Source organism: Pseudonaja textilis, chromosome 1, assembly GCF_049901715.1.
Source record: "Pseudonaja textilis isolate UNSWEBS1 chromosome 1, rPseTex1.2, whole genome shotgun sequence".
Classification (NCBI taxonomy): Eukaryota; Metazoa; Chordata; class Lepidosauria; order Squamata; family Elapidae; genus Pseudonaja; species Pseudonaja textilis.
The window spans coordinates 303,751,829-303,768,643 of NC_141990.1; the positions used below are offsets into that span (position 1 = coordinate 303,751,829).

At 37.0% G+C, this 16,815-nt stretch overlaps 1 protein-coding gene across 2 annotated transcripts in view; it reads right to left on the bottom strand.

The window, feature by feature from the left end:
* MTHFD1 (methylenetetrahydrofolate dehydrogenase, cyclohydrolase and formyltetrahydrofolate synthetase 1) overlaps positions 1-16,815 on the bottom strand; it is a 73,289-nt gene that overhangs the window by 19,904 nt on the left and 36,570 nt on the right. For both annotated transcript variants that reach the window (XM_026698623.2, XM_087922297.1), the window contains exons 16-23: positions 15,204-15,306; positions 11,996-12,072; positions 11,322-11,462; positions 10,775-10,843; positions 8,505-8,616; positions 7,183-7,322; positions 3,789-3,830; positions 141-241 (exon numbers count right to left, since the gene is read on the bottom strand). In XM_026698623.2, coding sequence (XP_026554408.1) covers positions 141-241; positions 3,789-3,830; positions 7,183-7,322; positions 8,505-8,616; positions 10,775-10,843; positions 11,322-11,462; positions 11,996-12,072; positions 15,204-15,306 — 785 coding nt within the window. The remainder of the gene's footprint in view (positions 1-140; positions 242-3,788; positions 3,831-7,182; positions 7,323-8,504; positions 8,617-10,774; positions 10,844-11,321; positions 11,463-11,995; positions 12,073-15,203; positions 15,307-16,815) is intronic.

Below are 16,815 nucleotides of genomic sequence, written 5' to 3' on the forward strand. Positions count from 1 at the left end.
TTCTAGCTTCATCTAATAATTTATGTGTTGAACCCTTTCTTGTTGAGCACATTTTAAAGAACATAGGTAGATGGCCCAATATAGATCCACCCTTTGTTGTACTATGGACTTCACTGAACTATGGGCTTCGTTGCACTTACTTGAATGCATTGACTGCCACCACTACTGGGACACCAAAAATTCTGGCATTTTCGATTTGCTTGCGCAGGTTACTGCAACCTTTTCCCAGAAGTGGAATATTCTATACATGACAAAGAGAATTCAAGGGATTAGTTCAGAAAAGAAATAAATGGTCAATCAACTGTTGAATGTTAAAGAAAGCTGGAATGAAAATGAAGTGTGTGTGTGCGTGTGTGTGTGTGAGAGAGAGAGAGAGACAATCTACATTATTTTACAAACTTCTCTTTTCAATTCACAATAAAAAAAGGAAAAAAGACAGACTGAACAGAAATGAACAGGCTAAGTTGGATCAATTCTAATGAAAGACTATTCGCATTCAACTGCAAAGTAGCTTCATTTAAGAAACTACAAAAAAGAAAGAAAGCATTCTTTTAAGAAGCAGAATGGCACAAAGAGGGGGGAAAGGTGAAGACCGTTCTCCATTTTCAGCTGGAAGGCACCACATTATCCAACTCTCTGTTGAAGAGACTTTGCTTTTGCAGGATGGAGATTTAACAAAGACTGCTCCATGGATTGTTGAACATCCTTCTTCAAAATAGCTAGAAGCATCTTCAGATGAGTACTGCTGATGTAATAATGTTTAAAATCACATAACAATTGCCCTTGATCAAATGTACAAGCCTTTAGCAGTTTGAAGATTCTTCTAATATACATTTTATAAACAGATGTGGTAGAAGGATGGTTTTGCAAATATAGAACCATATGGACAGCACAGTGAATGCCCTCAGTGTAAACAAGATTTAGCTGTTTTCCAGTCCCCATATGTCCTCATCTTATTTTTTCTGACTTACTATTTTTTATCCTTTTCTGCCCTTTAATAATGACTTAGTTTCCTATGAAGAGAAACATCATAACAAGTACATTTGGATGTAATCCTTAGGTTATTTGCATTTATATCGGGAGCCTCGGTGGCACAGTGTTTAGAGTGCAGTACTGCAAGCTACTTCTGCTGACTGCCGGCTGACTGTAATTTGGCAGTTCGAATCCCACCAGGCTCAAGGTTGACTCAGCCTTCCATCCTTCCAAGGTGGGTAAAATGAGGACCCAAACTGTTGGAGGCAATATGCTGACTCTGTAAATTGCTTAGAGAGGACCATAAAGCACTATAAAGTGTTATATAAGTCTAAGTGCTATTGCTATTGCTATATAGCAAAATAGCAGAAAACTGTGCCTCCAAGAAATCAGTGGGGCAAACTCAGGGGGTTTTGGGGGCAGCAAGAAGCTAGAAGCAGGATCCATGCAGCCTGTTTCATGAGCTCCTTATAGTGCTTTGTAGAATATCCACTTATATGTGGACTGCTATTTTAAACTCCCGTTCTCCACAGTCACTAAGTGTTTATATAAATGGTCCTTGACTTACAATAGCTTATTTAGTGACTGTTCAAAGTTACAACAGCACTGAAAGGAGTGACCGTTTTTCACACATATGACTGCTGTAGTAGCACCATGTCATCACATGGTCAAAATTCGGACACTTGGCAACTGACCCATATTTATGATGGTTGCAATGTCCCAGGGTTATGGGATCCCTTTTTGCAACCTTCTGACAAGCAAAGGCAAGGGGGAAGCCAGATTCACTTAACAACTATGCTAGTAACTTAACAACTGCAGTGATTCACTTAACAACTGTGGCAGGAAAGGTCATAAAATGGGGCAAAATTCCCTGAACAGATGTCTCACATAGCAACAGAAATATTTGACTCAATTGTGTTCATAAGTCAAGGACTACTTGTAGATACTAATTAAGAAATTCTATTTTGACAACAGTGGAGACTCCAGTCCAACTAATCTGGCAGGCGTCTACTTGAACAGGTTCATTCCTTATTGTGATACCAATCGGGCAAAGCTTGCAATTAAGGCCTTCTTTACTGAAGTGTTCTCTACCAAACTCCATCTCCATTTTCTTAGCGTCTTGCGAAAGAATAAAGTGGAACAATGACTGATGACCTCCTTTTACTGGTCTACGATAGAAAGCATCCTCACGTATTGCATTACAGTGTGCTATGCTGGCTTGACAGCCACGGACAGAAAGATATTACAGAAGGTGGTGAGCACAGCACAAAACATCGTGGGTTGTTCCCTGATACCACTAGATGACTTTGCTAGGGCTCGCTGCCTTAGAAGAGTGAGGAAAATTCTTAGGGGCGACTCACATCCCGGTCAGCACTTCTTCACTCTCCTAACATCGGGTAGGAGATAGAAAAGCATAGCCAGCCGCACCAATAGGCTGAAGAACAGTTTTTATCCGTCAGCTGTGAGACTCTGAACAGAAAATAACTTCATGTCAACATAGTATGATAGACTTGCAGGGCTGGCGCGTTTTGCAACAAAGTCACATAGTGTAATAAGATTGGGACTGGATTTGGGACTTCTGTCCTCACTGTGAGTTGTGCTGGGGTGGGGTGTACAAAGGGAGGCTCAGCCAATCTCATTGCATACATAACAATAAAGGTAATAATCTGAACTTGCCAAAGCCTCCTTACATTTTTGATGCTACCACTGGCAAAATTGTTTTACCCATTTTTTTTAAAAAAAGCTTAGTTTGTGTCGTCTTTTTCCCTGCTCAAAATTTTATCTGTAGAGAGATAAAGCTTTAGCCTTGGTTTCAGCCTGCTGTTTTAAATTAATTCCTCTCCAAATACTTTAAGTGCACAAATACAGCAGGAAAGGGGTTACAAAAGGAATAGATATTAACATGAAAAATAAAGCCCTTGAACTGCTAGGTGGAAGGAAAGTAGACTTAAATGCTGACCAAATCATTTATTTCATAAATGAAGCCAATGCAAATAATCAGTTCAATTCAGGAAGGAAACCTAGATAGCCAAAAAGGCCACGTGTGCCTATCAATCTGGAATACTGACAGTGCTCCATAGGTTATAGTGGCATGAGTTTTCATAGATAACCTGATTCCAGTTTCAAGAGAATAGGAAGAAACAGGTTGTCAAAGTTACAACCATCTCCTGTGAAAACTTTTTGCTGCTGAATGTTGCCAGCATAATTGAGGGATGATCTGAAAACTACAAAATAGAGAATTCTGAACCATAATTTCAATCAGTAAACCATAGCTTATTGAATCAATAAGTTGTTCAACTTTTTATACCACCCACAACTGCACATCTCTAGATGCTTTACAAATCAAAACAGTACGTTAAAAAAAACCAAAATAATTAAAGTAAATAATTGCCCGCAATTGATCAAATGGGAAGTAAAATATAGATGCTAATTTCCAAAGGCCAGTTAGAAAAACCATGCTTGTTGTATGAGTTCTGTGCTTGCACACTTAATTAATTTCCCATGATATGATAGATCCAAAGTCACTCATCTGGCTTTATGCCTAACGTGGGACTAGAACTCATGGTCTCCTGGTTTCTAGCCTGATGCTCTAACTACTACACCAAACTGAATCGTGTGTGTGTGTGTGTGTGTGTGTGTGTGTGTGTGTGTGAGAGAGAGAGCGAGAGAGCGAGAGAGAGAGAGAGAGAGAGATGGGGGGAAGGAGGGAACAATAGCAGTATTGAGATTGCTTTGTTTTATTTTTTTGGCAAGGAACTATGAAATTCAAAAAATAAAATATACATTCAAAACAAAATCAAAAGCACAATTATTACCTCCACAATGTATTCTTTGGGCAAAGGGACTCCAGCCATAACCTGAAAAGAATAAGAACAAGACAATCAAGGAACAAAAATATATTCTCCTGGTATCTCAATTTTATATTTTTGTATTCCAAACTGATATTGATTAGTAGATTTCTTCATGAATGGAGTTTGGGAAGGAATTATGAAATTCTTCTAGAGTGCATACCTATAATTCTAATAGAATATTTTCCCCATCTGATTTATATGTATTCATATTACCATTGTTTCTTATTTGAATTTATATGAGAATTTAGAATGTATCTTTTCAATTCAATATATGGCCAAGAAAAAGTGTTTGGATGCAGCAAAATCCTCTCTCCTCAAATTAAAAATCATCAGAGTGTTAATAGTTAGCATAAGAATACAATTAACTAACTCTCATCTTAGGCCTAGGGCCATCTGGTTTCCCTCTTCCTAAAAATGGAATGTCATATCCACCTCTGATAAGGAGAAACATATTTCACAATTAAAGCAAATTACCACTCTCAATCACTATAGATAAAGCCAACAGAAACACTCCTAACAGTATTTCCACAGTGGGCCAATGTGACAAGGCAAAGTATTCTCCAATCCATTCATATATTGTGGAGCAGAAATTCATCTTCCCAGATTCCCTGCTTGGTGGAAGAAACAGACTGTTTGTCTTTTGCTTCTCTAATGAATTTGAGGTAAATTCTCTACATCCTGAATACATCCAGCTTGAACCAGATCTCTTCCCTGGGCCGATCTGGGATTAGGAAATAGTTGAGAAATTATGCTCAATGAAATGACTATAAGTATGAAGCAGGGAGCTAGTCTTAGAACCATCTTGATTTGATAGAAAATACATAGATCATTTTTGAGATCAATCCTAGTTCCCAAACATCATATAAAAAGCAAAGTTTATTAAAAGGCTGTTTTCAAGATAAGAATAGTAATGGAAATTTGTCTAATGGGCTTGAAGGTGTTAGTTCTTAAAGTCCTAAGTGCTAATGACAACTCCCATGCAGGGAAACAGTGAATTGCTAGATCTGAGAGGAAGTTTTCCAAAGGAAATAGTGCCACTTGTCTATTCAGTCAAATGGAAACTAAGGAAGCTGCCTGTTTATCTGTCATATTTACTGCTAGCCCTCACTTCAGTCTTGCTTGTTGGAAGTCCGAGAGTGTCACATCTGTTTCCTTCAAACTGACTGATATATCTTAATGGGGCAGGTCTCTACTGCCAAATCTGGAATATCCATATTCAGGAATTGTCCAGTTCAATTTCTAGACCCATACTGATAGCAACTTTGGATTTGTATGTACTGGACTTCAAGACAGGAGGATCAAGTGTTTTGGGAACTGGGTGTCGTCTTCTTATATCACTTCGACAGCAGAACACCAACTGTTCAGTGCCCCTCTTGGTATATCCTACTGACATAAACAGAAGGCTACAGTCTCTGAAGGCTACTCAGTCTGTTCTAATAATTTAAATGGATTTTGTTGTAATATCATCTTTTTAAAGAATTTGGTGGGCTCTCTTGTAGGAGATGAACAGACTGAGTTGAAGGGTGGGGTTAAATGTGTCATTAGTTTGGAATAGCCACAAGACACACAAGTCCAGCCCCCTGTGAATTCTGCTGACCCTCATATAGCACCAATTGGATGTTAGTTGCTCAGATTCTTGAGTATAGGTGGCAGAATAAACTCTTCATGCTTTGAACTCAAATCCTATTCCTAGTTATTTGTGTATGACACCCTACTCTTTTAGCCTGGTCTCTGTGGCCATCTGGTCTTTGAAACTGATTGCTAATTTGCCACATAGAAGAGACAGAAATCTTTTCCTGTGGGCTTCATTTCTAGCAACTGAGAATAAAGAGCAAAGCAAAACAACAGCTGCAGCTTTACTATTATTTATAGGAATGTATTTGGTTTGCAAAAGGTCCCACTGGGACAGTAGAAAGCATCCTAGGAGGTTAATTTGCTTTGGTAAGTGGGTGTTTTGTGATTGTGGCAGCCATTTTGTGAATAGGCAAATCTCCCATGGCAACCATTTTCTAAACGAATCTACCAAAGGACCTCAAAATTTAGCATTCATTTTTCACTTTTCAAGAGGGGCACTGTAATGAAAATGCTATGGGCTAGAAAAAACATGTCACTTTCTGCTTCCCTTAAAAGCAGTATGTAGTACGGTATCTTCTGCACTGGGAATCATGATATAGAAAAGTTATTCTGGTCAAATTTTTAAAATGCGTATTTCATCCAACCATCGCTAGTATTAAGTACAGGCTTTCTTTTATGCACAAAACATGCCACACTGGAAAAGCAGTACATAATTCTGAAGTTCTAGAGAAGAACTTGAATGCATCTCCTTGAATAGGTGGAGGAACCACAAGACATTATGACTCCTTTCTATTTCTGTACATTATTCTAGATAGCTTTTTGGGGGCCCCAAATGCAATTTACTCCAGGTGTTAGGCTATAGAAATTATTCCTACATATAAAAGCATACACATGTACATAGTCTTCCCCATCACAGCAATGGAAGACCATGGTTGTATCCTCTTTCATATCATGATATTATGCTTCCCCTGTTTAATCTGCCTGTCTGGCAGGCTCCAGGAATATAAAGAAGATGGAAAAAATGAGGATCAAAATATGCAGTACAAGTGCAATTTGCCATTATCAGAATGCACTGGTGAAAGCTACTTTTTAATTTTACACTACACACACACACACACACACACACATACACAAAGACAAATAACCAGTGAAAAGAAAAGGGGTGAAAATATGGGGTTTAAGAAATTACTGAGATGATCTGGGAGCACCATCAAGCAATAATCATTACTTCTGATCTTTCAAAATAACTGAAGTTCTCTGGGGTGAAGACAGCACTATTAAACCATTAGACATTTCTAAAACCACTACAAAAAGATAACCAATAGGACAATCACATAGCACAGAAAAATATACAATTAAATATTCCAGTGTAGAACTGGGCTTAAATTCCAACTAAATACAGAATTATAACAATATCCAGAGAAGACGATTTCCCCCCAGCACAAATCCAGGAACCAGAAGTGTCTCATTGGAGAAGGCATTTTAAAGGAGATCCCTAAAACTGAGTTATTTTTCCCACTCCAGCCACTTCATTTGGCAGGATACTTGGCTTGCCTCCAAAAGGCCTCTGAAGATGACTGCAAGGCCCATTTAGGTTATCAAGTAATAAGACAAGGTGCCAAGAAATTGGGCAGTTATTATCTTCATCTACCAAAGAAATGACCAGGAATAAGTCTTTCAAGGTTGCTGATGGCAAATCTAGACAATAGAATTTGATTGTATTAGTTAAGCCCAGCATCGATCATGGCTTACCAAATTCTCTAAGACGAGAATCAGCACTTACCGTGGGTCCTCCACCATGCATTTTCAGAGCTCGGATGGTGGCAACCAAGACTACCACATGAGGCTGCAAACCAGAATACCGACACTTGATGTCAAAGAATTTTTCCATGCCAATATCAGCTCCGAAGCCAGCTTCAGTCACTGCATGCAGAACAATGAAAGTCATTATTATGTACAATCTTCTTTCTTTCTTTCTTTCTTTCTTTCTTTCTTTCTTTCTTTCTTTCTTTCTTTCTTTCTTTCTTTCTTTCTTTCTTTCTTTTTCTTTTTTGCATAGCATTATTCTAAAAAAATTGTTCCCTGAAAACTTGGGGGATTTGTATTATTATAACCCCACTGGAATTGAAAAATTAAATTACATTTTGGAGTTGCTTAAATGATTAAGATGACATGACTGGAGGTTTACAATTTAAAAACAAACAAAGAGCAGCAGCAGATTAGCAAAACACTCAGAGAACCAAAGAAAGTCAAGGAAGAGGAATGTCTCTCCTTCCTCTTCCTCCTCCTCATTGCACAGCTCTAAGCAACAATCTATGCAAGCTAGGAGAGAGAACAGCTAAGGAAACAGCAATTCTAACAAATAAATTTTCATCTCTGCAGATCTCCTGTCATAGGCATCTCATGACTATAACTTCCTTTTGTCTGAATTGTGGGTACCGCTAGAGTGAATATAGCAAGAATCCTTTCAAGATGGTAACTGAACAAATACCATGCTAAGTAATAATTGTGCAAAACATGTCAATAATTAGATGAGACTTTCTCTAGACTAAGGAATCCCCTCTCCCCCCAAAAAAGCTGGCGTTTCAGAAAAAAAAGATAGCACAGACTTCATGACATTTTATTTCTCTCAGGAAATCTTTGGTTAACCTATAATTAACTTATGAGTGTTCTTTTACTTTTCTTCACAGTACCTATTGTAATTCATCTAATTTATTTAGCTGAGAAAATCAATGTTTCTTTCTAACTCTCTAATTCAGTTACTTTGCACATTCAATCCCATTTCTTTCTTTAAAAATAGGCAGTAAGGATATCAAAAGAGCCTGGCTGGTGGATTAAGTAACATCTTCTCTCTTAGTGGTCAGTTTTTACAGAGTCCACCAACAAGACAAAACAGGAGTAGCAATTTCCTGATGTGCCTCATAGACATGGGACTTCTGAACGTGGAGAACTCTACAACCCTTATGACTAATGGCTCTTGAGAGTGGTTTTTGATGCATTTGATGCCTTCCCAATGTTTAAAAACACTTAAACCAATAGTCTTCACTACATCTTATACCATGTATTTTATAAAAAAACCATGCCTGACGATGAAAAGAGACTTACCAACAAACCCATCCTTGCCAACAATTTTCAGGGCAATCTTGTCTGCCAGGACCGATGAGTTCCCATGAGCGATGTTAGCAAATGGACCAGCATGGACAAACACTGGATTACCCTGACAGATATGAATAGAAACAGAGGGAAGAAAAAGGAGGGCGGGAGAGAGGGAGGGGGGGAAGGAAGGAAGGAAGGAAAGAAAATTAGGATCTTGTCATCTAAACCACACCAAACCAACTTCCAGTATTTAGGACATATTCCTGCACTCAGTAAAAGTTACTCGTATAGATAAGCATACATAGGACTGAAAAATTTTACAGCCTCTGGAAGACAAAAAAAAAAGCATCACTAGGAAAGTAATCTAACATCATGAGTAGTATAAGTGGACATTGTAGCAAAATACAGTACATTCAGTCTAGTGGAATCTGCTCCAACTTTTCTGGTCAAACTCAAACAAGCATGGGGGAAGGAGTCTTCAGGAACTCTCCAAAAGCCATCTACTTTGCAAGTATAAACATTTATATGGTCTTCCTTTTTTTAAAAAAAGAGAATTTTGCCTTTAGCTAAAACTCTGCAGGGCAAATCAGAACATATCATACAAAAAGTAATCACCCTATATACATCATAACACCCAATCATATGTACCAACACTGGAAAGGAATAAGCAGGTCTTGCTCGCTCAGTTTCTTTTTAACACATGTGTCACTCATCCAAAATATTAAAAAGTGGACAGGAAGAAACACAGAGGAGGGAGGGTAGGACAGAAGAAACAATAATACTATTTTTGTGATGGAAAAGGGATGAAATGTGGTGTTAGGGTTGTGCCATAATGTTAGAGGAGTGGGTGAGAGAACAAGGGCAAATGCTTTATGAGTAGAAATTCATTGACAAGCAAAAGATGTTGGTGCATGCATGTACGATTTTGGTTTATTGGTGCAAGAGATAGAAGACACTGATACCCGAAATTAGAAGGAGATGCAAAAAGCTGCAGAAAGTCTAATAAAAGTGGGAAAAATCCCTGACTGCACTGCCATGGAAAACAAGTAGTCTGTTTGGCATACAAAGACAACAACTTTGTGAAAGAACTTGTAAGTCAGGAAAAAAAAACCCAAAGCTGTGCAAGAAAATGGCCTGTGAATTTTGTAGGCTTGAGGAAAAAAAGGCTCATTTTATGTATTAGCCCCTCAAATAAATGCTTCCCAATGTAGCTTGCACAAAAGAAAGAAAACAGCTAAAAGATGGTGAATAAGCAGAATGGCGTAATTATGAGAGAAGCTAATAAAGGAACATAAAAACCGTGCTGCAGGGCAAGAGTAACACCAATCCTAGTTCACGCTTTTGTTTCTCAAAAAGGCAAAACAAATGTCTCAGGTGCACTGAGAAGTAGAAGATGCAGGAAAGTTTTTCATCTCATTTCTCCTCTGCAATTGGTATTTGGAGGCACACAAGCCCCAATCCAGAGATAACACTAAACTTCAAGACAAACAAGCTTTGGAAAGCTCACCCTCCATAAATTTATCTAATCCTTTTTAAAGCCAGTCAAGTAATCGGTGATAATGAATTCCACAGAGGATGGCAATGTAGGAGGGATAGAGAAGAAACAGGACTGAGCAGCCAATTGTATGAGATATGGAAGATTTTGTTAGAAAGAAATCCCCCCAAAATATTGGCCGATACATAGACCTCTTTTACTCTTAAATTACAAAGAAAACTCCAAAAGGAAGGCCACAAGACACAAATCATCATCACCTATGGTACACAGAATTCCAGAAGTTGATAAAGCTGGCATTATAAATAAACCAATGATTTAATCCAAAATTCTAACAAGCATTACAATAAATTCTCAAAAGTTCTCAAATCTCAAGAGAACACTGCATCTTATAAACTCTTCATGTCTCAAAAACCTACAAGATGCTCACATCTGAAATTTGGAGGAAGAATTATATGAAATGTCGCAATCTTACCAGGTTTTTTTTAAAAAAAATTAAATGCATTTTTGTAAAAAAGCTAAAAGCCTATTTAATTTCCAAATGAATTATTCAACTTTATTTTACATTTACTTTTGGGAACCTATGGATAGAGCTGGGGATGTTTTATGTGTCATACTTCCTACAGATATCATATTGCTGTCCTCTCTTTTATGTGATAATCAGCAGAAACATCTAATGACAATGGTGATGGTGCAATAATCCATGTAAACCACTGGACTCTACTGTATTTTAATGTATGCCCCTATTTTCAATTTTAAAAAAAGCACCTGCGCAAACTATACTTACTTCCAAAGTCTGCATGAGATTGGGCTTAATAGCATCTTTCATCAAAACTGCCAGGGCACCACTCACTCCCTAAGGAAATAAGTAGGAAAAATTATTTAAGTAGCAGTTCTTGCACATTTTTTAGGTTTATGGCATTTCAAGCTAATAAACCTACTCTTTATAATCATGACAAACCATTTTCTCAATTTTTTGTATAAAAGTAGGTCATGAAAGGCAAATTCAGCTGGCTATGTTTAAGCTTTACTTAGAATCCAGTTTGCTCCATGCTTTCAAAATTTACTACCAGAAATTTGGAGGAAGGTAAATTTTAGTGTCTCAATTTTCAAGATCAATATTTAAAATTATTTACTAGATACACATTTAGAAATCTTGAATCGGACAAGGACCATTGAACCTAGCTTTGCAGGCATCCCAGCAATCAACATACACTGCTTGATATGACTGAAGCTGGCTACTTGTCATAGTTAAAGCACATATAATTTCAGAAATGAATGAATTGATTCTTCCAGAGTTGCGTTTTCTTCCAAACAGAATCATATTCAGTTACCAGATCTTCTGTGGTGATTGGAACTCCTTTTTTGCTGGAGGCGACCACCATTTTGCCCAGGCGTTCTCTCATATCCTCCAGGCTGTTTGTGAGTGCTAAAACTGCCATGATCTCACTAGCTACTGTAATGTCAAACTGGGCCTGCAAGGAAGGCAAAAAGCAAACAAGGTCAAAAATAGACATAACTGAACATAGCTGGAGTATTGGATTTAAAAAGACATAGACAGGACATAACACCTATAATTATGGAATCACAATCATCTAGAAACAGAATCAGTTCTAAGCATCTGTGGTAGCCTTTTCCAAATTCGGTGCTATCTGGCTGTTCAGAAGTACACTTCCTGGATCTTCTAATTAACAGTCACTGATCATCTGAAAAGCACCAGGGGGATGGCAGCCTTTTGAGCAATGACAGTTTAGGGCATTTTAAGAATGGTGTCATTCTGTACATGAAAGAGGGCTAAAACTCAAAGAGAAAATCTCAAATATGCCAAGTTTTTTCACACAAGCGCTATCATTGGTAGTAGAAGCCCTAAAATGAAGGCAATATGGGGATGGGTACATCTGGAACACAGAGAAAGATGCACAAGCCCTTAGCTCAAAATCAGTCCTCGGCGGGGATAAAAATGCCTGCTATTCTAAAAGAATCTGAGTGAAAGAGAAAGGACACTTACTGTGCGTGTGTATCCCTTCTCAGATGGAGACTGCCCAATTGTAATGGTTCGCAGAAACCTGTCATTTGTATCCAGTACTACATAAAAGAAGGTGGGAAGACAAAAGGGTGACACATGGAACTTAGCAACTTCTTTATACATGTACTTTTTAAACTATTAATACAATCAAAGTTATCTCATTAGAATAAAGGCTATGAGAAATAAATTGCTAACATGGCAACCCACACTTTTTTTAAAAAAATTACCTCTTTATTATATTGATGTCTGGCCAATTCTTCAAGGGTTTAGGGTGACTTCCCTTGACATTTCCCTTGATTTTAACCCCCAAGTAGCAACTTGTGAAGTTGGTTGGGCTAAGGAAGAGTCACTCGGTGAACTTCCATGACTGAGGGTAGACTTAAACTTAGACTTCCAATCATAGGCCAACACTTTGAGCAACAAACCACACTATTGTTCATATTTTAAATATATATATGGTTTTATAGACTGTTATTTCAAGTCACCCAGATACAGAAGAAAATCTCAAAATAAGGCATTGGGAAACAGAATTTGCATAATATAAGTCAATCTTCACCAGCCTATACCCTTCATGTATGCTGAACTTTAAAAGCCAACATCTCCTAATATCCAGGAGTGATGAAAACTGAAGTTCAGAATGCACAATTGCAGAAGGATGATCTATACTTTTCAATGGTATTTTCAGTACCATTGAAAGATGTGTGAAAGATAAACTGGTCAATAGTCTTCTGCAATTTGCCCTTTTCCATTTGCATTGATTGTTTTATTTGACAGCATTGCATAGGAAGAAAAAAATACATAGATATTTTTGATTAAGCAATTTTCATACCAAGAAAATAGGCATAAAGTATTGTCTGTGTATAAACTTTATATGGAATACTAGTCATAGAATAAAACAAAACAAAAATATCCAAATTCAGTTTTGAGATTATGTTTCATATCTCATTCACTAGGAAATTGTATGCAATTAAATTCCCCTTAAAATATTGGGAAAAAGTAAGCTAACGTGAGATTGAGAGCAAGTATGGAAAAAACTATAATCTGTTCTCAGCATGATGCTAATTAATAGGTCCAATTTTGAAAAAGTTTCATTGAACTGAAGAATGTCATGCACTTTTTGATGGATGTATTGACACTATAAGGATTAAATTATTACCGGGCATCTTTGCATTGTTAACAACTACAGAGAACTGAACTACAGAGAACCTTCTTCACAGACTATTCCTAGCATTCCTCCAAATGCTTTGGAATAATAGCATTCTGTTATTCTGCTATTTGTTAAGGAAGCTCAACCTTTTCAATATCCCAGAACTTGAAAGAAGGTGCCACTGCTTTGGAATCACACTAGGTTTAATGAGTAAATTCATTAATGTAATGTTTCTCAACCATGACATCTTTAAGATGTATGGACTTCAACTCCCAGAATTCTCCAGTCAACCATGAAAACCTACCATAAAGCATCACCATCATATTACCACCATCATCATTATTTTTTCATGCTCACAGAACCAAACCAAATGAAATCAAACCACCACACCACCTTGGGCTTCCTTAATGAATAGAAGACAAATATTTCACTCCCATAAGTGCAAAGCTCTACTAATTAAAACCAAGCTAATAAGAGTTTAATTACAAAATTCATCAAGAGCTATAAATTTGGCATCAAAACTACACAGGTTAAGATAACTGTCCAGTCTACCTTTCATCTATTTTGTTTCCTGACATTCCAGTCAACTTTTAGCAACAAAATTCACAAAGAACATGATTTTAATTCTCCAATACACTGATCTGTGAAACAACAACCTACACTGACTCAAAAGTGGCATTGCTTACTGTGACCCAACCAGAAGGTAGCATGCTGAAAGTCACCTCAAACTATTCCTCTAGCAATTCCACAGGAATGCAAGACTGGGGAATAAGAGAAGGAGCTCATGTAGAGACCATAGCAACCTCCTCTCCTCTGCTACAGAGGAAGCAAGTAATTGAATCAAATTTGCATAACTCCAATAGAAGAGAATATATATAGTTCAGGATTGAACTGTGGAGTTCTTGGTGCTCTCTGAGCTTGGCTGTTTGCTTGCAGATGTTTTATTTCTCAAGTAGTTAACATCATCTGTGCAGCACTGATGATGTTACCTAGTTACATAATGAAACATCTGCATATAAACACCCCAGTTCATGGAGCACCAAGACCTCTATCTGCATAATTTTCTACACCTTGTAGAATTGTGCAACAATACCAGAATTCTGGTCAGGGAAGGTGAACTTTAGTGAGAATGACTGTCAAAGCTAATTTTACATTCCAAAAAAGAGCTTCATGAAGACTCAGCATGTTCTGAGAACAAAGAGTGCACACAGTTTGAGGATCTGTACAGGAAAACACCAAACAGTACCATTCTGCTGTAATGTTCAAATTATGAGAAAGTCTATAAATGAATTATTTGGATTAATAAGTTAAGGAATTGATTTATTATGAATATTTTAATTTTTTAATTTATCTGATAATGAAAGCTGTCCAAGCAGTTACATATATAAGTAAAAATAAAATAACTAATTCCCTTAGTTATATGCCTTGAGAAGATAGTTGTCAAAAGAAAAAGGGAGAATCATTTTGACCACAAATCCAAATGGCCAACACATAATTCATACCAAGTGAAAATTTAGGGAATTACTCTAACAACAGAATAGATCAAACAATGAACTCATAAGAGGAGGATAACAAAATGAAGGAAAAGAGGCAACTAACTGCATAACTTCTGTTTCTATGCTGGAATATTCAGCACAGTCTTAGGCTTCTTTCAAAAGCAAATTCTAACTGCATTACGTTAAATGCAAATCTTCCCACTAATGCATAAAAAAAAAAAACAGAATTTCCTGCCCGAAAGAGATAAATGACACTGACAGATCACCTATGGGGTAAGAAACAATGACTGAAGTCTTCTACCCTGAAGAAAGAAATCCCTTCTGCTGGCAATCCAGTTGCAAAAGCTCTTTCCAGGGTGAACACAGCACCTGCCTCTTAATTATTAAAATTGTCCAAAACTAAATGTATCTTTAAAATTAAGAGTGAAGGACTCAGCAGGTATTTTATACTTTGTTTAGATTTTAATCTCCATCCCCATAGACAGAATCATATTTCTTCCAAACAGCTTTTCTCCTTTTCTTCTGGAGGTTACTTGTGCTGCAATACCTCGTTGCCATGTTATGCTATCTGGATCGATATCCAATCTCACAAATTTGCTTATTTCATCATTTGTCAAAGTTGCTGGGTCCATTTTCATAATATGTAATCTCTGAGGAAGAAAATTAGTGAGAGAGAAAGAGAAAGACATTGACAGGAAGCTAGTCTTTAAGCAAAGTAATTAAAAAAAACCTTTTTTTGCAAGTAAACTAAGGGGATGCAGCTGAAATGCAAAAATCTATCTGGAAGTCTTAAAAGTAGAATTCAATAATTGCCTTTAGTTCAATTATTCACTAAGACCAGCAACAATTTTAAGAAAACAGCATTACCATCAAGAGATCAATGAGGAGAATTCTCAATTTTTATTTTGCTCCTTCAGTATCAGCAAAATACATAGGCAGAGAAAACCTACCCTCCCCTAAAATTCTTTTAATGAATGCAGGTGTTTTCCACTGTCTATAACACAGTGCAAAGGTAAAAGAAGAAAAGCTGCAACATTGGAATACCCAAAAAGCTTGGGTATGGCCTGCATAGAACCTTCAAAATTGTTACCAAATTGTAGCTTTTAATGAGCGAAAGGGGGAAAAGAATGAAATAGATGATTGAAATGTAATTGCATTAACTATATTTATTTTAATGAAATGTAAACTAAATTAAATCAGCTTTAGTTTTTATCCTGCCCATCAATTATGTTTTATCAAACTATGCTTGGCATGCCATTTAAAGGCCAAATGCACTCTTAGTTTAGGAAAGGATGTGTATCTCTGGGTAAAGCATCGAGAAAAGGTTATGGTTGTATCTATAAATCTATCACATCTGATTTAGATCATGCCATATTCAAGCCCAGAGGCATTGCCCATCATACTAGGTGGGTACTGGTAGCAATCTTGGGCCACTTATGTTGGGCAACTGGAATGGGGAAGTCATTATTATCAATTTCTGACAAAGAACTTAGATGAACGTTATGAGGAGAAATCAGCAACACTGGGAAAAATAGTATTATAGCTTCCCAGGCAATATGACTAAAACTGAAATAAACTCTTGGAAATACCTAATGGATAAAATGAGGTCATCCTTGTAAAACTTGATTTTGTATGAAATCAATGTTACTGTCTGATATGAATTATGATTAACATCACTTTGCCTATGCCTCATACTTTGGGAAGACCTTGTTCTGCATCAAAGAAGTCATATTAAACTAGGGCACATTTGTCTGTACGCAAAAACATAAAACTCTGAATAATTTCAACAGAGGCTCTGGTATTCCTTTGAAGGAAAGGAAGTGAAGATATTGCTATGATTATTCAAAAAGTGTCAGGAAGTGATGCATATTCCTTTCTAATTTATTACATTTTTATATTAACTTGCTTATATTTTAAGAGAAAAATAAAGTATTAAAATTGAGTATTTTGTATCCGTGCAGTACGCAGTGTGCAGTGCTCCCAATCCCCTTTTTGATAAAGCTGATAACGATATAACATCAGATTTAAAAAGTCTCACACAGAAAGATACCTGAGTATCTTTCAAAAATTGGTAGGGATCAGGAAGCTAATGGGACAGACTACTTTAATAGGAAGGTAATGGGACAGACTACTGACATTTGCTCTATATATCAAATTCT